Source organism: Aphelocoma coerulescens, chromosome 28, assembly GCF_041296385.1.
Source record: "Aphelocoma coerulescens isolate FSJ_1873_10779 chromosome 28, UR_Acoe_1.0, whole genome shotgun sequence".
In the NCBI taxonomy this organism is placed as follows: domain Eukaryota; kingdom Metazoa; phylum Chordata; class Aves; order Passeriformes; family Corvidae; genus Aphelocoma; species Aphelocoma coerulescens.
The window spans coordinates 2476600-2501378 of NC_091041.1; the positions used below are offsets into that span (position 1 = coordinate 2476600).

Consider the following 24779-nt stretch of genomic DNA (forward strand, 5'->3'; position numbering starts at 1 on the left):
GGTTTTATACACCCAAATTAACAGGATTTGCAGAGCTGAGACCTTGGAGAGGGATCCCTACTGACATTAAGGAGTCTAATGTGGTGAAAATAAGAATGTAAGGAGCTCTAGAACCAAACAGAAGTGTTCAGATTGGAAGGGACCAGAAAAAATAAATAAATAAAATTTCCTGTTTCAGACCAGTCTGCTTAGGAAGGGAGGGCAGGGGAGGGAGAAATGTTTATCTAACTACAAAACTGCTGTTAACTGTTGTTTGAATTTTTCATAACATTAAATAAAAAGTAATGTAATGTATGGATGAAAATCTTTTTACTGAGGTGTGTTCTACATGTACATAGATGTATATTGCACAAAATTTACAGGAAGAAAAATAAAGACTGTTTTACACGGTAAAAATCCCAAGCTAATGATGTTGGAAATTGTGATTTTAAATCTTAGCAAAGAGTGAGAAAGAAATTTTAGCGAAGTCTTTAATTGGAAAAACGTTCATTTTTTCTGTGCTCTCGGGACCGAGCTGTACCAGAATCCCAGACTGGTTTGGGTTAGAAGGGACCTCAAAGCCCACCCAGCCCCACCCCTGCCATGGGCAGGGACACCTCCCACTGTCCCAGGCTGCTCCAAGCCCCAATGCCCAGCCTGGCCTTGGGCACTGCCAGGGATCCAGGGGCAGCCCCAGCTGCTCTGGGCACCCTGTGCCAGGGCCTGCCCACCCTCGCAGGGAACAATTCCTTCCCAAGATCCCATCCAGCCCTGCCCTCTGGCACTGGGAAGCCATTCCCCCTCGTCCTGTCATCCCAAGCCCTTGCCCAAAGTCACTCTGCAGCTCTCTTGGATCCCCTTTAGACACTGGAAGGGCTCTAAGGTCTCCCCGCAGCCTTCTCCTCCCCAGACCGGGCAGCTCTCCAGCCTTTTCCCATGGGAGCGATGTTCCAGCCCCTGGAGCATCTCCCGGTTCTCCCGGGCGGAGCCTCCGGGCGGGGTCGGTCCCGGTACTTCGGACAATTCTGTCCCTCCCGGCCGCCGTTCCGCGCCACCGCCCCTCCCCTTCGCCCTGCCCTTCACATGACAGCGGCGGGGGGTGCGCCGCGGAGAACGCTGGGAGTTGTAGTCCACGGAGCGGGACGCGCAGCGGCGGCGGCTATTGGCGGGACTCTGTTTCCCAGCGCGCCCCGCGGCGGCCCGGGAGGAGCGGGACCGGGCGCTCTCTGAGGTGGGCGCGGGGGGATCGGGCCGGGGGCACCGGGCGGGCCGGGGGCGGCCTGGGAGGAGGGATGGGGAAAACGGGAGTCGGGGAGGGGGAGCGGGGTGGGGGAGGTGGAACTGGGGGCCGGGAGGGGGAGCTGAGGGTCGGGGAGGCGGCGGGGGGAGTGCCGGGGGAGCGGGAGCTGGGAGTCTGGGGACGTGAGGGGGAGCAGTGGGCCACGGAGGAGGGACGGGGGAGCCGGGAGCGGGGGCGGAGCTGGGGCTCGGGAGGGGTCGCGGGTGGTTTCGGGGGCTCGTGGTGTAGCGGGGGCGGGGGGGGGGGGGGGCGGTGACACTCCCTCAGCGCGGGGGTGTAACGGGGGGTGCCCGGGGAGGGGTAACGGGGCAGCTCCGGGGGCGACAGAGGAGGGGGCGGTGGGGGAGGCTGTGCTTGGGGAGGTATCGGGGACAGGTCTGGGGGGACGGGCCGTGTGTGGGGAGGAATCGGGGACAGCCCGGGCGGGACAGGGATCGGGGGCGGCCCCGGTGGGAGCCGCTATCGGGGGCAGCGGGCGGGAGGAGCCGGGCCGGGCCGTGTCCCGAGTGCCGCGGTGGGTGAGACCCCGACCCCCGGGGGCTGCCAGCTCCAGCCGCTTCCGAGGGGCGCTCGGGAATTTGCCTCCCGCGGCTCCTTCCCGGCTGGGACACGGCTGGGACACGGCTGGCAGCGCTCGTGGGGACCTAGGGGGGACAGGGTGACATAGCCCGGGGGCCCCGCTCCCGCTGGGGAGGTTCGTGACAGGGATTCTCCAGGAGCTGTGAGGGTGAACCTCTCTGATGTGCGTGCTTTGGGTACCGGAGATGTGTGTGTTGCCCTCGATAGACAGCACCTGGATGTTGTAGTTTTATTTCCCCTTCTAATTTCCCCTTCTCGTTTCTGGTCCTGGTGTTCTGTAACTCTCTCAAGAAACTCCGTTGTGGAACCTGTGATGAAGAGAGCAGTGGGTTAGAAATTAAGCAATAGGTGGATTGATTTATCTGCATTTCAGTGTTATTCTGGGCTAATTAATATTTTTGCTGCTGTCTGCAATCCAATTCTTCTGTATGAGGCCAGTCTGAGCAGGTGACAAGGGGTGGAACAGGCTTGTGTCCTAAGCACGGGTGTTTCTGTGCTTTCTGTCTTCTTGAGCCTTCTGAGTTTCTGTTCCTGAGTGGCCATGCTTCAGTCCTGGATGTGGTTGTACCAAAACGAATATTTGTCTGCTGTGGGTTTTGCATAGCCAAATTAAGGCTCCTGCCCACCTGCTGCGGCAGCAGGTACGGGGCTGTAAACAGGCTGGGGGAGCCCTGAGGGGAATTGCTTCCAATTCTGATGTCTCCCCAGGATGGGGGGAGATGGGGCAGCAGAACCCCCAGTATAGCCAGGAATTCGGAGCTGATCTTGGAATGACGTGGGAGGGGTGTAACCCTTGTAACTTAACTGTTCCCTGCTCCTTTTCTCAGGGCACTGCTGCCATACACACACACAGTTTCCCCGTTCTCCCTGGTTGTGCTGGGTGGCTTTTGGAGTTATTTTTTGGCTGGTTGTATCACTGCAGGGACAGTGTCCCACCCTGTGAGGGCTGGTGGTGCGTCAGGGAGAGGAAACACCAGCAAACCCAAGCTGTGTCAGCTCTGGGTTTATAATGCTGAGTTGATTGTTTTGGAGTGGCTGCTGCAGCCTTGGGCTCTCTGAGAAGTTCCTGGTAAGAGCTGGGCATCTGAAAGAGGCTCAAACCCAGCCTTTTGTCTTGAAACCAGTGCAGAGCCACCACTTTCTCTTTAAATTCAACTGGAGAGATCATGAGAAAGGCGTTTGCTTGTGTGGGAGCTCTGGAGGCTGTGTTGATTCCCTGCTGAGCTGGGTGTTTTCAAATCCAGATCTCCTGGATCCCTGCAGGGTCTTGTTTGTTTTAGGCTCTTTTGGAAGGTCTGGGATCTGCTGGCTCAGGGTGAGTTCTGAAAGCCTGGTAGTCTGATGGTCCTCCCCAAAGGATCAGCTTGAACCACTGTCAGGAGATGTGTGTTGTGCCCAGGTTCCTCATTCTGCGTGTGTTCCCGTCGTTAAATCCCTGTTAATGAAGGAGTGTGGACAGTTCTGCTCTGTGCTGGGATCCTGCCCCTCTGCTTGCTCTTGGCAAAGTGCTCTGGATGAAGCTCTGGAGTACAGGATTGTGTGGAAGCTCTTGGCCTTGCTTCATCGCAGAATCACAGAGTCCTTAAAGTTGGAAAAGGCTTCCAAGGTCATCAAGTCCATCCTGTGACAGATCCCCACCAGCCCAGAGCACTGAGTGCCATGTCCAGGGCACGTGGAGGCTCCAGGGATGGGGACTCCAGACCTCCCTGGGCAGCCCCTTCCAAAGCCTGAGCACTCCTTCCATGGAGAAATTCCTCCGGATGTCCAACCTGAACCTCCCCTGGCACAACTCGAGGCCATCTCCTCTTGTCCTGTCACTTGTTCCCTGGGAGCAGAGTCATCAAATCAGAATGAAAATAAAAAAGCAGTACAGAAACTGGGGGGTTTGTTGGATGGCAGACTTGGGATATTGGGCTCTTCTGAGATTGGCTGGGATCTGCAGGGCACAAGAGAAGCCAGTGTCCTGTGAATCTGGTCATGGGGACGTGCCCCAGGTCACTTGGTGGGTTTATGGCAAAGCAGGAATGAGTTCAGCTCTCCCACTGCCCTGTCACTGCTCCTCTTTTGGCATGGCCTTTGCTTATTCTCTGCCACCTTTCTCTGGTTCTGGAGAGAACAGTAGGGAGAAATAACAAACTTTTTGAACTATTTGATATGGGCAGAATAGAGAAGGGGACTGAGGAGTAGCGTATGCAGTAGCAGGAATGCAAGGGATACTCAGTAATTTCTGATGATACTAAATTGGGAGGAGCTGCTGACCCCCGGAAGGCAGAGAGGCCCCACAGAGAGTCTCTGCCAAATGCCAGGGCTGAGCAGCCCCCAACCCTGTGACATGAGACAAAGGCAAGTGCTGGATCCTGCCCTGGGATGGGGCAGCCCTGGATGCAGGGACAGACTGGGAATCAGAGGCTGGAGAGCAGCGCTGTGGGAAGGGACCTGGGGGTCCTGGTCAGTCCAAGTTGGATCTGAGTCCCCGGTGTGTCCTGGCAGCCCAAAGGGCCACCGTGTCCTGGGGGGCACCAGGCCAGGGAGGGATTGTCCCGCTCTGCTCTGCACTGGGGCAGCCTCACCTCCAGTGCTGGGGGCACTCTGGGCACCAAGAGATCAGAAGGGTCCAAAGCTGTTGGAGAGTGTCCAAAGGAGGGACACAGAGCTGGGGAAGGGTCTGAGGAGCGGCTGAGGGCACTTGGCTCGTTCAGCTGGAGCAGAGGAGACTGAGGGGAGGCTCCTGGGGGCTGCAGCTCCTCCCGAGGGGAGGCGGAGGGGCAGGGGCTGAGCTCTGCTCTGGGACAGGGACAGGAGCCCAGGGAAGGGCTGGAGCTGGGTCAGGGCTGGGCATGGAGCTCAGGGAAAGGTTCTTCCCCCCAAGGCTGCTGGGCACTGCCCAGGCTCCCCAGGGAATGGTCCCGGCCCCGAGGCTGCCAGAGCTGCAGGAGCGTTTGGACAGCGCTCTCAGGGATGCCCAGGGTGGGGTTGTTGGGGTGTGTGTGCAGGGCCAGGGGCTGCACTGATGATCCCTGAGGGTCCCTTCCAGCTCAGGATATTCCAGGATTCTGTGGTACCCAAAATGTGCCTCAAAGCAGATTCCCACAGGTATTCCTTCACAACATTTTCCCTAATCTGAGATGGTGCAACATCTCACACCGCAGTCACATTCAAAGGAATGGTGTTGTTGTCTGCCTAGAAAAACAGCACTGTTTGTGTTCATGTCTTGGTTTGAGAGGGAAGTGGTGTCCCTTGAACTGACACAGGGCATTTTGTCTGCGAGATCCTGGTGAAGAAAAGCTCCGACTGTCTCCAGTGGACTCCTGAGTCATGTGTTGGACTGCGAACTTCGGAGTTACTCACTGACCACGGATGAGCACAGTGGAAAAAGGAAGATCACTTCACACCAGAGGTTCCTTAGCGTGTCTGGGATTTTCCTCCCTCCCCAAGTAGTGGGTTATAGACGAAGAAAATCTCTGCAGTGGGTACAGGGTGCTGGGTTTTACCTATTCCCAGTTAAACTGAAAATGTCCAGGTGAATAGAGATCTGATTTACATACTGGAGAGGGACTGTTTATAAGAGGGTGTAGTGACAGGGCAAGGGGGAATGGCTTCAAACTGACAGAGGGCAGGGTTAGATTGGATACTGGGAAAAAATTCTTGGGAAGAAGCTCCCTTTCCTTGTACTGGGAGCTGGGGAGGTGAACACATCTCAGGAACTGATTACTCAGTGTAAAACATGGCCTTGTGTGCCTATCCTTGCTGAGAGAAGGGTTCTTAACGCTGCTTTGTGGATCCAAACCACATTTTTCTGTAGGGAAGTTAGTCATTGTCCCAGGAACTTCTGTGAGATTACTCATGGAAGCAAGGTGGCTGAAGAGGGTAGTATCCAGAAGTTTCTGTTGTAGCTTCTTTGTGTGACAATCCTGGAATCTCCTGAGTTGGAAAGGACCCACAAGAATCATCGACTCCAAGCCCTGGCCCTGCACAGGAAAATCCCAATTTCATGTGCTCTGTCTTCAAAGCACCAAAGCGTGGCTGGAGTTTGTTAGGAAAGGAGCAGGTGGATAACAACAGATGGGTGAAAGGAGAAGGGGGTGCATCACCAGAATGCTGCTTTGTCTGGGGGTTTTATTTATTTATTTGAGTTAAAGCCTTTCAACAGCACCACAGGTCTCCTTGAGAGGAGGGAACAGGAAAAACCATTGTTTGGCCATTGCAGGAAAACTCTGTCAAGCCAGGAATGTCCCCCTCAGCCTTTCTTGCTGATCCCTTTTCCAGTGGACAGACACCTCTCTGCAGCTGTAGGACACCAACACTGAAGTGCAGCAGCTAAATAATCCTCTTCTGAAGAAGGACCCTATTCATTGGCTCATTTTTCAGTAAAAGATTCCTCTCTCTTAGCACTTTAGTGTAGCTGCTGTTCATGGGCCATTTGTTCTACCCCCAAAATTTATGGCTTTCAGCTGGGAGCAGCTGCAGAAGGGTGGGGTGAAGTTTTAATGGTATTCTTAACTGTCTTCATCCTTTATTTTCTATTCACACATTTGAAAAATGCAAAGCAAAAGGCTCCCATTTCCAAACCATCAGTTACAAAACGCTGTCAGGCACGGGGCAGTGCCGGTGTTGTGGGACAGCCCGGAGGCCTCAGCTGTGGCAGGGATGGATCCCTCAGCAGCTCCCAGGGGACAGAACCTCCTGTCCACACTCTGTGGCTTCCTAGAGGCTGGCCCAGGAAAGTGGTATGTTCTCCTCTGTGCAGACATATTTAAGCTCGTGCATCTCTGCAGAGGAAGAACAGGCTGCTTGTCCAGTCCCGGGTGCTGTTGTCTCCACGGGCTGGGTTAGAGTAGCTCCAATGAAAAGCAAAGCAGCCCAACAAAACAACTGTGCCAGTGCAGCCTCCAGACCTTACCCAGGGCACACAGGAGGACAGCACCGAGGTGCAGCAAAGGGGAAGCAGCTGCTGTAAACCCCCTGAGGGATTTGGATACAGTGTGGCTGTTCGGACCTCGCTGCTGCAGCTGCTGTCGGGTGTTCTTAAGGGCAGTTTTTAGTCTAGACTGCCTTCACTTCTGTCAGACTCCACAGTGCTGGTTTGCAGGGCTGGTTTGTGTGTTCTGTGTTTCCATTCTGGGATTTGCAGGTAGAGACACATGGTGTTTTCGTCCTTAAGGAAGGAGGGGTGGAATTAAAGCTCAGCAAAGACCTCTCTGTGTATTTCATCTGTGGGATCAGCTCTGCCAAAATCAGCAACACAGCTGATGCTGGGTAAACTTCCCAGGATTTGTTTCTGCCAGAGTTACAGCCACGCTCAGCGGTGGTAACAGGAAGAATGAATCTGCATTTGTGCAGAATTTCTAGAATAATGAGGGGTGTTGGGTTTGGTTCCAGCTGATTATTTTTTTGTTAAGTAGGAGTTTAGTGCCCAGCTAACAGGAATTATCTGTTTGTTCCAGGAGTTGGGAAGCACCACAGAGAGCCAGGAGCCAACAAATCATCTCAACACCTAAATGAGGCATTAAGTCTGGTGAGCTCCTGCACATTTCTCTTCCAATGTATGAACTCTGCTGGGTCCCACCCTGACCTGTGTGGCTGCCCCTGGAAGCTGCAGGTGTTCTGGCAGGGGCTCCCTGAGCATCCTCAGCCTTTGCCAGGGAGTGCCAGGGGCACATTTGTTTGCTGCTGGACAACACAAACCTTCTAAGTGGCTGAATGAGGTGCTGCCAGAGCTGAAGGAGAAGTCAGGATCCTTTCTGTGAGGCTCCAGCCTTCCTCCTTTGGGTGACTGGACATGAGCAGTTTGTAGTGGGAAGCCCAAGCTCTTGTTTGTCACACACTGGGAACATTCCCAGTTCCAGGAGGTTCTCTGGGGGCTGGTTAATGACATGTGCTGACCTGATTTTCTTTCTCCAACAGATCTGTTGCTCTGTCTAAAGCCTCACGAGGGAACACAAGTATTAGACATGGCAGGTAAGAGCACCTCAGATCCAGCAAGGAGGGAGAGTGGTTTCAGAGAGTGCTGTTCATGATGCTGTGGAGGCTGTAACGTGTCAGGAATGTGACCTGTGTCCCTTCCTGAGACCTTGGTGATCCCTAAAGCTCTTCAGCTACTTCTCTTGCCTTGCTCACATTCACTTTCCTGCTGTGTCCTGATCTGTCTCCTGAGGTTTCTGCCCAAGGGATAAAGGCTCAGGTGTGACTCACTTGAAAGTTTTATGAGGGTGGAATTTATTCAGAAAAAAGTACATGAGAATAAGTCCTTCTTTCCAGAGGCTTTCCATAGTGTTCCTGGCTGTGCTGTTGACATTAATCCATCTGAATTTTACTTGCAGTGAAATTAGGAACAAAATTCCAACTTTTTTTGAAGTAAGAGGAAGTCTGGAATTTGCCTCCAGCTGCTGCTCATGGGTGATGCAGTTTGGTTTTTGAAGGCATGGGGTGCATTTGCTGATCTGATGGGTTGATCCCAGCCTTGATGGGAGAACTGTAGCACTCCAAGCTCTGCAGTCAGACATGAAAGGGGATATTTTCATGTAATTTATTTTGTCTGATCTCAGAAGTAACCCAGAACAGCTGGGAACTGTAGGGTCTCTGGGTGGGAGGAGGTGGGCAGCAGCAGAGGTGTAATCCCCAGTCCTGTGTACCTAGCAAACAATCGTGGGGGTGTTTGGACCATTTTATGAGCTTGAAAAACGACAAACTGCAGTGGCTGGTTGGTTTGGGCCCCACCATGTGGGAGCTCTGCACTGGGAGCTGGCAGCAGCTCTGCTCTCCATGACAGAAAATGGGAGAGAGCAGAACCAGAGGAACAATCTGCAGCTTCAGCTGTTGAAGAGGAACAGAGCAAAAGTTTCCTCATCCCTCAGAAAAAAAAAGTGGTTAGAGGATCTGCTTTTACTGTGTTTGATTAATCTTGGTCTTACTGGCTTCCTTGGAGAGCTGTCCCTTCAGCTTTAAGAGCTGTGTCCCCCCCTTTCCCTTGATCCAGCGTTGTTAAATCCCTTTCTAGGCTGCAGGGATACACTGTGCAGGAGAAATCCCATTAGGTGTTTACAGCAAACAAAAAATTAATGCAAAGGAGTCCAAATTCCTGTGGACTTTGAAAGCATCCGTGGGCCATCAGCTCTCCATGGGATGGAGTCAGAGGTTAACCAGTAACTCAAACCAGCTTGGAGGGCATCTGAATTAATGTAAAATGGGTTTAAGGGAGATTTGTGAGGAGGGGCAGAAGGCTTGATGTTTGTTTTTATCAGGAGAAGTCAAATTGGGCTGGTGACTTCAGTCATTATTCCATAGCTACTTCTGATGTATTCCCAGTGGGCGTTCTCACCATATTTTCTGTGTGAAAATATGCATGAGGGAAAGCCTTTTTCCTTCCTAAAGCCTGGCTGCAGCTCCAGGCTCTTCCCTGCCAACCTTCAAACGGAGCTGAGGAGCTGCTCCTGCAAAATGTCTCCTCAGCCGGAGATAATGGGAAGAGAAGGGGAACTCTTGTGCTGACAGTTCTTGTTCAGACATTTCCTCTCATCTCCTGTGCCATTTGGAGGTTTTCCCAGGACATTCTTCATCTCTTCCTCTGGTTGTTTTTAATTCTGTTTACTGGGGCTGAAGGAGGCTAGAGACAATTAGTCACAATGCCCTGGAATCAAACTTTAATCAGCTCTGGAAGGCAAGAGCAAACACTCCCAAACATGTAGGAACACACATCCAGGCACACACAGACAAATCCGGGAGCTGACAGCAGCAGAGGATTCAGGCATTTAATTACTTGGTTTTAAAACAGAAATTCTTCCCAAGGTAGGGTTTTCTTCACCATATAGCTTTTGGCAGCATTTGCTGATTTATTGTCTCTGAATGCCAAGCTTTTGCTTTTTTTCTTTGCTTTTTTTTTTTTTTTTCCCCTAGGGCTTAACCTTGCAGGAAAAACTTGAATGTACCATTTTTCCATTAAAAATCATGTGTGCTTTCAAAACAAGATCATCCCTGACATAAAACCATGGAATCCCAAAGTGGTTTGGGTTAAAAGGGACCTTAAAGCCCATCCAGTTCCATCCCCTGTCATGGGCAGGGACACCTCCCACTGTCCCAGGCTGCTCCAAGCCCCAGTGTCCAGCCTGGCCTTGGGCACTGCCAGGGATCCAGGGGCAGCCCCAGCTGCTCTGGGCACCCTGTGCCAGGGCCTGCCCACCCTCACAGCCAGGAATTCCTTCCCAGCATCTGACTTAATTCCCTGAGCTGGATGGTACCTGGGTACAGAATTCCAATTTGGGGATGCCTTCAGGCACCTTCCTTATTGTCCCAGGCTACTGCATGTCCCAAGGCCTGACCCATGGCCAGGACATGCTCCTGCCTGCTCAGAGCTGGTGGCTGAAGGTAACTCTGCTTGTCTGGACACTGAACAGCCTTTCTTTCCTCTTGCTGTGCATTTCTGAAGGGTTGTATCTTACCACCTCTGTGCAGCTGTTTCCCCCAGATGTTGCTGACACCTCCCCCTTCCTGAGGAAACTCATCCTGGAGCTTATTTTAAGTTTTTTTTTTTCCTTGCAGCACCTTCCCCACAACCTCACACTGATGTGTAAAGGTGTTAAATCCACGTGATGTTTGTTAGCTTGTTCCTGTTCCCCTCTCTCAGCCTTGTGTGTAGTAAAATAAATGTCCTGTCTACTGCTGAGGAAGAAAACCAAAATATTTGTGGTCCAGGGAGTGCATGAACATGCAGCACTGTTGGGAAGGTGTGGAGGATCTGACATATTTCTGCTCCCAGCTGAAATCTGTGTTCTGTGTTCCAGAAAAGGTGAATAACTTCCCACCGCTCCCCAAGTTCATCCCTTTGAAACCATGTTTCTACCAGAACTTTGCTGATGAAATTCCCATCGATTACCAGTTTCTGGTGAAGAGAATCTATCATGTGTGGATCTGTAAGTTGAATAAAAAAAAACCTGTGCTGGAAAAAGGTATTTGTGTAGTAAAACCCCATCGATCTCAATGATTTATGTGCTTTAAAGTTTTGACTGCAATTAGTTGGTGAGGAGCAATGATCCCCCTTAGAATACTCTGATATAACTTTATGCCTGAATTTTAAACTGTGCCTTGAATCCTTGAAGGATCTTGGAGAAAGGAGGGTGTCAGTGCTGGCAAAGTCTGTTAGTAAATCTGAAGAGGGAAAAAGCAGAGCACGTTTGATACCTTTATTAATGTCAAATGATCATAGAATCCCACACTGGCTTGGGTGGGAGGGGACCTGAAGGATCATCTGATTCCACCCCTGCCATGGGCAGGGACACCTCCCACTGTCCCAGGCTGCTCCAAGCCCCAGTGTCCAGCCTGGCCTTGGGCACTGCCAGGGATCCAGGGGCAGTCCCAGCTGCTCTGGGCACCCTGTGCCAGGGCCTGCCCACCCTCCCAGGGAACAATTCCTGATTCCCAATGTCCCATCCAGCCCTGCCCTCTGGCAGTGGGAAGCCATTCCCTGTGTCCTGTCCCTCCAGCCCTTGTCCAAAGTCCCTCTCCAGCCTTTTTGTAAGCCCTGTTTAACTCCCAAAAATAGTTACCTTAAGGAAATTCCCAGTTCCCCTAAGGTAAGAGGAATAGGAGAATTTTAGACAAAATAAATGTGGCCCATTTGCTGTTACCTGGCTCCCCACCTTGCTCTAGGAAGGCTAAAATTCCCTCTTATCCCCTGATTTCACTTCCCAATGAAAGCAGTGTCTTCTAGCTGCATGCTGGCTCTTCCTTAGCTATCCACAGCCCCCAAACACTCCCCATCCTGCTGGAGTTGGGAGCTGATCCTCTGTCATGGCTGGTGATGTGCTGATACTCTGTGTGAACAGAGCTCCTGGCCCTGGGCTTCTGTTTGCCTCAGCCATTCAGGAACCAGGAATGAAAATTGACCATTCTTCTCCAAGGAATGAAATCGGTGTGGCAGGCCTAGGAAACCACAGGGAATGCTTTGGAAGATTAAGAATCTTTTTTGCCTTGCTTATCGTTTTTTCCCCAAATACTTGTCATCCTCTTTACCCTTCTCACTGAAGGAAAGCTTGTTTTCTGCCAGCTCTGCATTTGGTGGCGTGGCTTTTATTCCAGATGCACGGGATGTGTGTAGGAGAGAGATTTGTGTGCATAAATAATGGCATAATCCATGGCTCCATTGTTCTTTGGTTATGTGGAGCTGCTGCAATGAGCTCTGTAATTTTCTTGCCTGAAGAAGCTGCCTGTCCCTCCAGACTCACTGGTGCGATGTCGAAGCTGTAAAGCCGCCTTTGTCCTCCCCTCTCCCAAAACAAAGAGTCCTTCAGTCGAGTTAATGGCAGGCTGGAGGAGAGCCAGGGATTTGGGCATGGCCAGGAGAGCTGCCATCTGCACCAGGAGTTTCACATTTCCATCTGCAGCACGCTTCCTTTTGGGGTCTCCCTGATTTTTTGGCATGGGTTCGTGAGAGACACGTAAAGGGAAGGAGGTAAACAAGAAAAGGCCGGTTTTGAAAAGTAGAAACGCACAAGTCGTTGCTGGAAGGGTGATTGCTCATTACTTTAATTGGATGTGAGCACTGGATTAAGGTGGAGGGAGGTTTGGGGAAGGCTGTACCAGAGCTCCCACTGCTGGAGAACAAACTCCGACCTGAGGCACAGGGAGAGCCAAAAGTTCCTTAAAACTTTGTAGATGCTCTTGGCTTGGCATTGTTTTGTTGTTTTTTTTTTTTTAATTAAGTAACTTTTGGAGAATAAATACCTTCTGAAAATGAATATTTGGAGAAGTACAACTAATTGGTGTATAAATGAAATATCAGATTAATGGAATCCCAGAACAGTTTGGGTTGGAGGGACCTGAAAGCTCATCCAGTGCCACCCCCTGCCATGGGCAGGGACACCTTCCACTATCCCAGGGTGCTCCAACCTGGCCTTGGACACTGCTAGGAATGGGGAATCTACAAACTGTTAGTTTAAATACCTAAAATTAATTAATTTAAATAACTACTCTTCTTTCTTCCCCCCAACATTAAGACACATCCAAACCATTGTGTTGAGCCTTGTTGGCTACTCAGAAGACATTTTCTTTGCAGTAAACCAGTATTTTATTTTACTCTCAGTGTAAGTCAGAAGTAGCAGCTGGGTGTAGGTTTCATTCTCCTGCGTTGTCAATATAATTTTGTGACCATAAAACCTTGCAGTTGTTTAGGACTCCCAGGCTGTGTGAAGGCAGGTGGGTCAGTGCCCAGGAGGAGAGGGAAGAGTCAGAAGGACCAAGGCAGTGATGTGCAGATGAGCTGCAGAGCCATGGCAGGGGGTGAAGCAGGGAATGGGCAGGACCCTTGGCACAGGTGAAGAGAAATGCAGGGATTTAATTTTGCCTGAATAACTGAGGCCAAGGTCCAGAGTGTTCCCATGAGCTCATCCCCAGGATGTGCTGGAGGGTCTTTGGTGTTTGGACCTTCCACTGCCTCCTTTCTCTGTGCTTGTTGATACAGGTCACCACAAAGGGTTTGAAGAGTCGCCACCAGTTTTCCAAAGTAGGAGCTTGTGAATTGGTCTCTTTGACCTTGGCAGTGCCTGGGGGGATGCAAGGACAGCTGCAGGGAGCCCTGGCTTGTGGCTGAATCCCCTTTCCAGGGATGTGAGCTCCAGAAAAATGGGGGAGCAGCATCCCTTCATGTACTACTACTTACTGCAGCACTGCTGTGCTCTGGGGGCCTTTGTCAACTGTTCCTTTTTATCCAAGTGACAGGAACAGGAATGTGAAAAGGCCTCTAAGCCACCCCTATGGTCCCATATTCTCAGCTTGATTGGAGTTTGTTTATTCCCTTGCTCAAGGCAGCACTTCAAGCCCTCAAGCTGGTATCCAGGCTTCCTCAGAGGCCCAGGGAAGCGGAGAGAGAGCCTGCAAGGCACTGAGCTGGCTCTGAGATAGCTCCTGAGGCAGCCCCAGCAAGCACAGAGTCATTCAGAGGCAGGGGCAGGGTTACCCCCCTCTCCTCTCACAAAGGGTTTTGCTACAAATGGAGCTTAGACCTTGCTCATAATTCATAATAACACTGGCCTGAGTCGTGTGTTGGTCACATCCGTTGCTACCCAAGCTCTCCATCCTTTGACAGGTTGTAAAAGAGTTCCCTTGTCCCTCTGCTGCAGGATCCCTCTGGAGCTGGATGTTCCTGTGCTCCCAGCTCCGGGGTCACACAGGAATCTGTGACTCGCTCGGAGCAGCTGCACTGCTGCCCCAGGGACCTTTCCCATTGGAATCCTGGGGGCTTCATGGAGTCCTGGAACATCCTGAGTTAGCAGGGACCCACCAGGATCATCAGTGCAGCCCCTGGCCCTGCCCACACACCCCAACAACCCCACCCTGGGCATCCCTGAGAGCGCTGTCCAAACGCTCCTGCAGCTCTGGCAGCCTCGGGGCCGGGACCATTCCCTGGGGAGCCTGGGCAGTGCCCAGCAGCCTCGGGGGGAAGAACCTTTCCCTGAGCTCCATGCCCAGCCCTGACCCAGCTCCAGCCATTATCTTTTGTTTCCTTTTCTCATGAAGTCCTGATACTGCCCCACCCCACGTTCTCTCCTCTGCCCTCTCCCCAGTTTACTGCATCACGCTGGCCGTGAACCTCATCGCCTGCCTGGCCTGGTGGATCGGGGGAGGCTACGGGGTCAACTTTGGCCTGGCCATCCTCTGGCTGATCCTCTTCAGCCCCTGTGGCTACGTCTGCTGGTTCCGACCTGCCTACAAAGCCTTTCGGTGAGTAGGAGCCCAGGAGGTGCTTCTGGTCCAGTTTCCTCTGGAAGCTTCCCCAGTTGTTACTGGGTGGTGCTGCTGGGGAGATCTCTCTGACTGGGATGAGGGTTCAGCACTTGAAGTCTGAATGTCTTGTTTACTTTCGAAACGAAGAAGAATGTGGCTACTTTTAAACACTAGATACAGGACTGAGGGTCACATAAGATTGGAGGTGAGCAGTTTGCCACTTCTAGGGGGGTTAAATTAATATTTTACTTAAGTATCTCAAACTTAGCAGCACCCTCATCTCAGTGCAATAGGTGCTAATTTGGTAAAGCTTCATTGAGGCTTATTTTGATGGAAGACTATTAAGTTATTAGTTTTTGAGAACTCTTCTGATTTCTGTCTCTGGCTACTTGAGAGCTTGTCTGCTTAGCTTTTTAGATAAAAGCAGTTCCCTGGAGTCAGTCCTTCTGAAACTCCACAAATATTTAAAACCATCCTACATTTTTGCTTTAATTAATAATCATTTGCATTTGCTGTGGACCACGTGGCATCACTCAGACATTAATGTGTAAAGCCTGGCAGAGCTGGGAGGTTCCTGAGCAGTTCCCAGCCTGACACAGGGAAAGGAGGGACCTGCCCAGTGCCACCACCACACCCCACACACCAGTCAGGGGTTTGCCCTCTGAAGGTGAAGCTCCTCTTGGTAGGATACTCTGGATTTTGATTATTCACCAGACCCAGTGATGAGCTGGTTTAGATAACAGCAAAAGCAGCTGATGGAAGTGGGAGGTGGCAGGTGGGTCCTGTCTGTTTAGTACACGATAAATTGTTTAAATGTGCTTCTGAATTGATGCTTTGTATGCCCACAGCACTGGGCAGGTACTGATAAAACACCAGTGGCATCATGGAGTACAGGGGAGGGTCATTTCTGCTGGAAACAGGAGGGTTGGATTTGTCTCAAAGTTCTAAAGGACATGAAAATCCCAGCTCTGAACTCTTGCCCTCTGGAGCCGGAGTTTGTCCCCATCCTGAGCTCAGAAGCCCCAGGGCCTCCAAGTGCTGGAGCTCTGTTCAAAGAGGAATTTCCATTCGAAAGTCTGGGAAAAATTACTCCTCCCTGCTGACCTCCCCCGGGCTCCACAAGGGCCGTTTCTCATTATTCCTTGAACGTTGTTTGGATGTGTTTATGCAAGTGAATGCTGAGAGGTCCCCGAGGTTACTCTGTGCACAGACTTGTAGTTAAATAAAGACTCAACCCCAGAGACAGAGTGGGGAGCCCAGGGATCATCCCCTGGGACAGCAGTTGGGAAGAGGCGTGGAAATCACCACGGAGGGGCAGCACTGATGGGATCACAAGTGGTGATTTCCAGAGGCAAAACCAGACCCACTTGTCCTGGAGGGGGCCACCCTTCAGTGCTGGCACCCTGTCCTGTGAGGATGCTTCCCTAGAACCTTCGTCATCCCGCTGCATCCCAAATTAAATTAGCTGCAGAGCTTTGGTGCTAGGGCAAAGCTGTAGCAAATCTGCACCAGAAAGCTGGATGAGAAATCACCTTTTCTCTGTATCCTCACTAATTCCTGCAGATCCTTTCAAATGAAGACTCCTCCAGCCCCTTCAGGTCGGAGTTGCAAGAGTCTGTTTGAAGGCTCAGCCTCGAGCCTAATCCTTGTTAATTGGATTCTGACAGGCACCAATGTCAGCAGGCCCTGCCTAAAGTGTTTCTTTCACATTGCTGTACTCTGAGGTGGTATTTGAAGGGTGGGATTGTGAGGATACTCAAGGATGACAAATCTTCCACAACCACCATTTGGGAGCTGACAGACACCCAGACCAACACAGGCAGCTCCAAGGAGCATGGGCCTGGCTGGAGGTTTTCCACATGCCTCACCTCCCTCATCTCCTCCCTAGGCATCAGGGGCTAGAATTATAATTCTAACAACCATTAGCATAATAAAAATAATTAAAATAATAAGCATTTAAATACTTTCAGGGCTTAAGCAGGAGCTGGCAGTGGTTGGAGTTCTTTTGTTAATTCCCTTTTGCACCAAACTCTCTCATAAGCACCTGAAGTATCTTTTGTAGATAAATCATTGGCCCTTTGAGTTCCTTAGAATATGGGAATCATTTGTATCAGTAAAAATGATAGTTTGAGGCACTTTGAATGTGCCTGATGTGGCTGGTTTGATGGGATGAAGATGCATTGTGGCAGAGCCCAGACTTGGGCAGGGCAGTGCTGGGCCCCCAGTGCACCCATGACAGAGACTGTGAATGTCCCTGCTCAGCATCTCGCTTGGGGCCATTTTGTACCTAATTATTGTACCTGCATAAACTCGAGGACCTCACCTGTGCATCCTGAGGATGGGGAGCCTGCAGAGATGGGAGGAGAAGTGTGTCTCTGCTTTCAGGGTACCACCCAGCTCTCTCATGGCTGCTTTCCCTCCTGTGATGTCCCAGAGCTGGATTATTTGCCACGGGTGTGGGAACATGATGGCAAGCAGACACTGAGACATTCCCAGCTGGAATTCTCATGCTTAGTGATCACTTCTAGTGTATGGACAAGCTCTACCTGGCAGTGTCAGGCCCCTGTGTGCCTCCTTGCCAGGGGCTGAGCTGGGCAGGTATCAGGCTGGGCTGACGTTTGGTCAGAGAATGATTCAGACTCTCTGTGTGGGAGACTCGTGTCCCTCCGCCTCTCCTTGTGTGTCATCATACGTGCAATTCCTTGGGGAGAGCAACTGCAGGAGCCAGGTTATTGGGAGACAGTCTGTGCTGCTGAGTCATGGAGCTGTGTGCTCTCACTGCCAGGGAAGGGGAAGAAGCCTCCCAGCACACAGCTGTGGAGGGATCCCTCTGGAGTCCCCACTGTGGAGGGTTTGAATGTGGTGGTGGGGTCAGACACGGGTGTGAAGCAGCACAAGGTGCCAGTGCCCTCCTGACCTCCTCTCTTCCTCCACAGGTCGGACAGTTCCTTTAATTTCATGGCCTTTTTCTTCATCTTTGGGGCGCAGTTCCTGCTCACGGTCCTGCAGGCGATCGGCTTCTCCGGATGGGGAGCGTGGTAAGCAGGAATGTCCCAGCAGGCCCGGGAGCTCTGAGCTGTGGCCGTTTCCAAGGACTTGGAGAGGCTGATGGGAGTCTGTACAGGGTGGAGAGGAAGAAGCTTTCTGATTTCCCCAGTGGCACAGCTGTATCTGCTCTTGGGGTGCACGATTCAGGTTTCGTTGCTGTGGTGGCAGAAATCAAGGCCAAGCTGGATGGGACTTGGAGCAACCTGGTCTAGTGGAAGGTGTCCCTGCCCATGTGGTCTGGCTGGGCTTTAAGGTCTCCCTTCCAACCCAAACCACTCTGTGATCTTCACCTGGTTGCTCTTTGTAGGCTCTTCCCTCAGTGTCCATTTCTTTTACCATTTAACCAGCCCATGTCAGGCTCAGCTTTGCCCTCAGAGCTGGTTGGCAGCACACGGTGAGCAGAGTGTGTGACTCACTGTTGGCCTATGAGAAGTACTGTGAGAGTTCTCCTGTAATAAATGGGAGCTTGTTAGTGTCTGTCCCTGGTTGTGTTATAATTGTTTGGCATTTTAGCTTCCTGTCTTTAGAGACTTGAGAGCAATTCCTGCTGAAACTACAAGTAATGGAAAGTCCTAGCACTCCATGTAACACTCTGTTTTCAGAACTGCTGATGCCTCACCTGGTTTTTGCCAGCAAAGGAATGGAGATGGAATGTAAATCACAGGACCCTGGTGTTCCCTGATCCCAGCTCTGCTCTCTAGATGCACAGCCAAAAGCACCTTGGGAATATATCTTCTCTTCCCAAACTCCATGCAGCTGGCTGTCCCTTAAAGCTCTGAGACTGGCTTAGTGAGGGATGCTGGCAAGTGAGAGTTAAGATCTTGGGGAAATACCTGCATTGAATTCTGTCAATTGTCTTCATTGTTTGTTTCATTTTCAAGAGCTTCAAAGCTGCCTTGTAATTTCTGGGTTACGAATCACAGAAACAGAGAATGGTTTGGGTTGGAAGGGATGTTAAAGCCCATCCCATTCCACCCCCTGCCATGGGCAGGGACACCTCCCACTATCCCAGGCTGCTCCAAGCCCTGTCCAGCCTGGCCTTGGACACTTCCAGGGATCCAGGGGCAGCCCCAGCTGCTCTGGGCACCCTGTGCCAGGGCCTTATAAACGAGTAAACAGTTTTTCTGATAACAAGGACACTTTGAAAAGCAGATTATTGTGATATTATATCTCTTTTTCTGTTTCTTCCAGTGGATGGTTGGCAGCCATCACCTTCTTCAGCACCAGCGTGGCAGCTGCTGTGTTCATGCTGTTCCCTGCCATCATGTTCACGATGTCAGCGGTCGCGATGCTCATCTGCATTTTAAGGGTAGGTTCTTCTAGTGGAAGGTGTCCCTGCCCATGGCAGGGGGGTGGAATGAGATGAATTTTAAGGTCCCTTCCAACCCAAACCATTCTGGGATTCTTCAGATTTCTCTGACTTGGAGTATCCCTGCTGTGTATAACAATAATGCAAAGAGGCAGCTCAGCAGCCACCACAAGGCATCACTGCTTTGAAAGGTTTCACAGTGCAGTCAGCTGATGTCTCTCAGAGTTTCTGGAGGACAAATCCAGACAGCACAAGACAGCTCAGGCTGGAAATTGTCACGGTGTCGTGTGGTGATGTTGCTTTATGTCATGCAAAGCGAGCTTCATGTGGAGCAACCTGAGGCTGTGTGAAGTGGGGAGGTTTGGATTGGATATTAGGGAACATTTATTTTCACAGAAAGGGTTGGAAAGCATTGGAACAGGCTGCCCAGGGTAGTGGTGGAATCATCATCCCTGCAAGTGGATGTAGCCCCTGGGGACATGGGCTAGTGGTGAACATGATGGTGGAGCTGGCATGATGGTTGCACTTGGTGGTCTTGGAGGTCTTTTCCAACCTCAACAATCCTGTGATTCCATGATTTGTTGCTCTTTGGGATGGTCAGTGGTGAAGCATCTGCAGTGGGGACCAGGTGGCAGGGTGGGAATTGGGTCTCTGCAGAAAGAAGGATTTGCAGTAGGACTCTCTGGAAAGCTTTGGCAGATGGGGAAAACAGAAGCCCTGAGGAAGCAGTGGTGTCTGTGTTGGAGAGGTTTCAACCCCCTGGCCTGGGCTGGCTGCCTTGCTGTGGGATCCTGAATCCTGGGCATGCAGCTGAGATGGGTTCAAGTGCTGGGTTGATATTCTCTATCTGCACCTCTGCTCACTGCATTATTGCATTTTTTGTGCTTTTGTTCCTCGGAAATCCAGCTCTTCATGGAGAGAGGAACAAATCCACGATCCCGTTCCAAGTGGCTCTGCAGGGGCACAGCTCTGGGCTCCTGGTGCTGACTCTTCTCCTCTCCTCCCTTTTATCCCTTAGGTACATAAAATCTACCGAGGGGCTGGTGGAAGCTTCCAGAAGGCTCAAGATGAGTGGAACAGCGGCGCATGGAGGAACCCTCCCAGCAGGGAGGCCCAGTACAGCAATTTTTCTGGGAACAGCCTGCCAGAGTATCCCACAGTGCCCAACTATCCCTCTGGAAACCAATGGCCTTAAGCAGCAACAGCTGCAAACTGCCTGGATTCTCTCCTTTTTGGTCTTTTTATTCTTGTTATTGGAAAAGATCATTTGCATTTCCCCCAAGCACCCCACTCATCTCGGGGACCTCTCTGGTTCTTGTCTCCTGACCCTTGCAGAATGTCCGTGCTCTCAGCCCTTCCCACCTCCACTGCACTGCACGGCTGTGGCAGAAAGCTTTTTGTTTGCCTTGAGTCACCAGTATTTGCCTCGTTGCAGACTGAGAACAAACCCTTCACTGCCCTTGCTTGAGGGAATCCTCTCCTGACCATCCCTGGAAAAGGCTCAGCTTCCCCGCGATGGCAACACTACCACAGCTGCTCCTGCTCCTGCTCCTGCTCAGCTTCCATGGAATGCACAGCTCAGCACCACGCCGTCTGCAGCAAATGCAATCAGAGCATTGGTAGCAACTGGTGTTTACTCTCCTGGATGAATAATGTGGAATTTTTCACTCTTAAGGGAAATGCAGCCCTTCAATTACTTGGTACTGGTGACACTGATGTGATTTGTGAAAGCCCCACCCCCGTGGGAGGATGCCTGCAGGTAACAGAGCGTGCCCTGGGTGAGCCCTCGGATGTGAAGTCCCCACGAGTCCTCATTTGCCTGGCTCAGACTGTTGTGATGCTACAAGTCTTGCTTTCCCTGCTGCCAGAACTTCTCGCCGGATCCGCGCGTTCCAAAGGTGCAGATTCATCTCCTTAGGTTCAGGATTGCTCGCTAAAGCCTGAATCAAAGCCCAGTGGAAACCAGTGCAGAGCTGACACTGGGCCTTGGTGATGTTCACCCTGGTACAGGGACTCGGCACGAGATCTCCCCACTGTGTAACTTCCAGCCAGGTTTTGTGCTGGCCCAAGGAATGTCCCACTGGACACACCTTGTCCTGTTGGGACTCCCTTTTCCTGGGTTCCCGGCCAGGAGCCGGATGCAAGATAATGATTGATCTCAGTGCTGGGGCCCCAGTGTGGTTTGGAAATGCTTCTGTTACAATGAATAGTTTAATTCTGCCTTCTGCTGGTGTGGTTGAACTCCAGACATTACAGTGGGGTCTGGGAGACCGAGGGAAACTTGTTAGTCCTCATGGCTGCTGTTGGCTGTGGCTGGCAGCACTTCCATGAGAGAGAGATTCCTGCCTTTCTCCAAGGATCAGCTGAAGGGAGGATGAAGCTGTTGAGAGGGATTGTTTTCCCTGAGATTATCCTCCACCTTGTCATTCATCTCCATTCTGTGCCTGAGCCATCCAATTCCCAGTGTCCTACAGCAATCCAGGCAGCAAAGGCTGCGGTTTCCTCTTCCCCCCTCAGCCTGCTGTGAATTTTTTCAAACCTGTCCAAACTGGGAGGTCAGTTCCCAATTTTTTTATAGGGAGTGAGTGTTCCAAGTCTTTGGCTCTCAAAGTTTTGGCCAATGATCCATAGTGCTCCATTTGGGAGACCCAGGAGGGTTTGGGCACCCTGGGGATCAGACCCGGAGCCTGCTGCCTTGGCAGGCTGCCGATGGGGTCACTCCAAATTCACACTGAGCAACTGGAAAACAAAACTGGCTCCTGGAAAGAGACAGGGACATGGTCCTAGCTAGGTGGAATTGATTTGCAAGTGATCTTTTGAAAATTTTTCTCTACACGTGCCTTATCTAATGAAATCACAGTTCACGGAGGAGAGCTCCTGCTTCCCCCTCGCCCCTGCAGAATTCCCTGTTTCCCTATTAACTCGTCCTGTGTCACACTGTAAATAATGAGGGAAGCACAGCCTGGAGTCTGCACGACCCCTGTGTTACCAGGGCCAAAGCAAAAGCAACCCTGGATGGGAGGGCAGAGCCTCCCCGAATTTCCGTTCACAGCCACACTGACCCCCTGCTGCAGGAGCAGCCCTCCGCTGGCTCTGGGACACCAACGTGCTCCCAGCACCAGGGGTTTTTCCTGGAGAGTGTGCAATGCACTTGGGAGGACGAGCTCTTGGAGCCTTCTTAACAGAACACAACCTGATGGTGTTGTGAAGCTTTTAGGTGCCTTTGTCCTGTGTCAAGTGTAATTTTAAGTGTTCTCTGTCGCTTGCCATCGGAGTGATGAAAGAACTGCCTGGCGTTGACTCCCTGGAAATACGATGGATGCACCACGGGGTGAGGGTCAGCGGGGCTGAAGGTGGGATTGGCCACACTTGGGAGCCAGGACATGGTGCATCCGTGTCCCTCAGTCCTGCCCCTCGCCATCCTCAGCCTCTTGCCAAAATTCTTCAAAACCATTTGATTCCTGCCCCATTTTAGTGTGTCAAGTTGGAGGTTTCGAAGGAACCAAGAGGAGAAGCGTTGCTGGAGGCTCCACATCCTCCTTCTCTTTGGGATTTTCCCCTTGGAGAATATGGGGGCTGTGTTGAAGCACCCACCCTCAGTCACACTGGAAATGCTTGATGCAAGGGGAGGAGGTGCCTGGGAGCCTGCCCAGCGGAATGGTTGGAGCTGGACACCAAAATCAACCCGTTAGCCTGCACTGCCTGAGATCCCTGTGGAGCTCAATGCACCCCCAGGTGGGATCTGCCATCTCACCCCCCTCCCTCCTCTTCAATGCCAGAAACCGTAATTCCAGAAAGTTGACCCAACACGCTGCCTGAACAGCCATGGCTTAATTTTTTTTTTTTTTTGGACTCCTCTGTATGTTTTTAAATGTTTACAATAGATTTCTAAGAGTTCTTAACACCATTAACCCGGCCCTGGCTCCTGGTGTGGTCGGGCGTCACGTGGCGTGTCTGTGTGCAATGTTTCATGTCACCCGTGGAGCTCTGGGTTTTGTTTGTGTTTTTCTCCTAATCACAAGACAATAAATGCTCATCCTGTGCTTGATGAGGAGAACTGGCCGCATCGGAGAAGTGTCTGTTCCTAGGTAACCGGAGTTATCTGGCAGAGGGAAATGGCAAAAGCTCTATTTTCCTCCAAAGTCTCCCACTGCATGTTGTTCTCTCTGTACAAGAACAGCACGTTGATGGATGAGGCTCATCCTCTGTGCTGGGGATGGGTGTGAGTGGCTCGTTGTGCTTTGTACTCTCAGAGATGCCCCATCAACTTTGACCAAAGGTGCTGCTCTTACTCCCATCCTCTAACAACGGGATTGGAGAGCAGAGTGTGGAGAAAGTCCCATCTCCCAAGCGCTGAGGTCATTTTTGTGGCCTTTCCACAGTGCAGAGAGCCTCGTGCTGGCCCCTGGCAGTGCTGGTGTCTGCTTTCCCCAGCTCCTGCCTGGAAGGAGACCATTATCCCTGGAGTAAATGGGCTTGGACAGTGAAGGTGAGTTGACTCCCTTTAGCACACGGCTGAATTTATTACCCAAAATGTTTTTCCGAAGTTATCAGAGAACCCCAGAATAGTTTGTGTTGGAACGGACCTCAAAGCCCATCCAGTGCCACCCCTGCCATGGGCAGGGACACCTCCCACTGTCCCAGGCTGCTCCAAGCCCCAATGTCCAGCCTGGCCTTGGGCACTGCCAGGGATCCAGGGGCAGCCCCAGCTGCTCTGAGCACCCTGTGCCAGGGCCTGCCCACCCTCCCAGGGAACAATTCCTTCCCAATCTCCCATCCAGCCCTGCCCGCTGGCACTGGGAAGCCATTCCCTGGGTCCTGTCCCTCCATGCCTTGTCCCCAGTCCCTCTGCAGCTCTCCTGGAGCCCCTTTAGGCCCTGCAAGGGGCTCTGAGCTCTCCCTGGAGCCTTCTCCTCTCCAGGTGAGCACCCCCAGCTCTCCCAGCTTGGCTCCAGAGCAGCTCCATGGCCTCCTCATTCCCACAGGTCCATGCCTTTCTTGTGTGGGGGCCCTAGAGTTGGACACAACACTCCAGGTGGGAATATGGAAATCACCATATTGTGGTGTCACACCCCAGTACCACTCCATGGCAGATATTTAATCCTAGAAGAGCCATTTCCATCACAGCTGTTGATGTGACATCTGCTGATCTCAGTGTCTTCCCTTTCTCCAAAGCCCTGTGCCAGGTTCCCCTGCCTGGCCCTCACCATCCCTCTCTCTCTGACAGTGGTTCCCCACAGCTGCTGCTGTGCCCTGGTGTGTTGAGCATGAGGATGAATTGGATTTTCCTCAAATTCTTGCTCCAGGGCCTCAAAATCTGAGCACGAGGCACATTTTAAGCTCCTGCTCCAGCTGCCACTCAGGCAGGACCTTGGCACTTGGAATGAGGGGGTTTTTTGCCTCTGCTGCAGGAGGACCGGGCAGGGTTTGTGAGGAACGCGCCCGGATTCGGGAATGGGGGTGGTTGTGCAGCCAAGCTCAGCCCCCCACCCTGAGGAGCTCCCAAAAAGCTCTGGATCCCTGGCATCAGGGCATGAAGGACACTGTGAGGGCCTGGCTTCTCCTTTTCTCTGGTTCCTGCTGTGTTTCTGTCACTCTCCAGTTTCCCAGGCCGGGATGTTCCAGCTGGGAAGGTGTTGCCCACCTGCCCCGGAGCAGCTCATTCTCCCATTCTCCCGTGCAGTCACAGTGGTCCCTTTGTGTTGTCTGCTTGTGAATGAGCCTGAATTGTCTCGTGCCCACAGGAGAGGGACAGGGTTCCTGGCTGGATGCTTTCCCGGCAGAAATTCCCTGGCTTTTCTCGCTCCCCGCGCTGGTTCCGTGGCATGAGCTGCTCGTGTCTCTGCAGGC

General features: G+C 51.9%; 1 protein-coding gene across 3 annotated transcripts; it reads left to right on the forward strand.

Annotated features, from left to right (window-relative positions):
* The first annotated feature begins 1152 nt into the window (after nucleotides 1-1152).
* On the forward strand, nucleotides 1153-22986 carry SCAMP4 (secretory carrier membrane protein 4). 3 transcript variants are annotated; one of them, XM_068997024.1, is made up of 9 exons: nucleotides 1778-3173; nucleotides 3258-5255; nucleotides 7303-7373; nucleotides 7763-7816; nucleotides 10636-10764; nucleotides 14413-14569; nucleotides 17509-17610; nucleotides 18812-18929; nucleotides 19948-22986. In XM_068997024.1, the coding sequence occupies exons 4-9, from the start codon at nucleotides 7810-7812 to the stop codon at nucleotides 20122-20124; spliced, it is 690 nt and encodes a 229-aa protein (XP_068853125.1). In that variant the 5' UTR covers nucleotides 1778-3173; nucleotides 3258-5255; nucleotides 7303-7373; nucleotides 7763-7809; the 3' UTR covers nucleotides 20125-22986. The 3 variants fall into 3 exon arrangements, with proteins under 3 accessions (XP_068853124.1, XP_068853125.1, XP_068853123.1); XM_068997023.1 differs by lacking the exons at nucleotides 1778-3173; nucleotides 3258-5255 and adding an exon at nucleotides 1153-1210; XM_068997022.1 differs by having other exon boundaries at nucleotides 1778-5255.
* The last annotated feature ends 1793 nt before the right edge of the window (nucleotides 22987-24779 follow it).

What these genes read in the sequence shown, in the direction of transcription:
- SCAMP4 (XM_068997023.1), top strand. An exon ending in CCTGCCTACAAAGCCTTTCG is followed by an intron (nt 14,570 to 17,508) that starts GTGAGTAGGAGC and finishes CTTCCTCCACAG; the next exon opens with GTCGGACAGTTCCTTTAATT. An exon ending in TGCTCATCTGCATTTTAAGG is followed by an intron (nt 18,930 to 19,947) that starts GTAGGTTCTTCT and finishes TTTATCCCTTAG; the next exon opens with GTACATAAAATCTACCGAGG.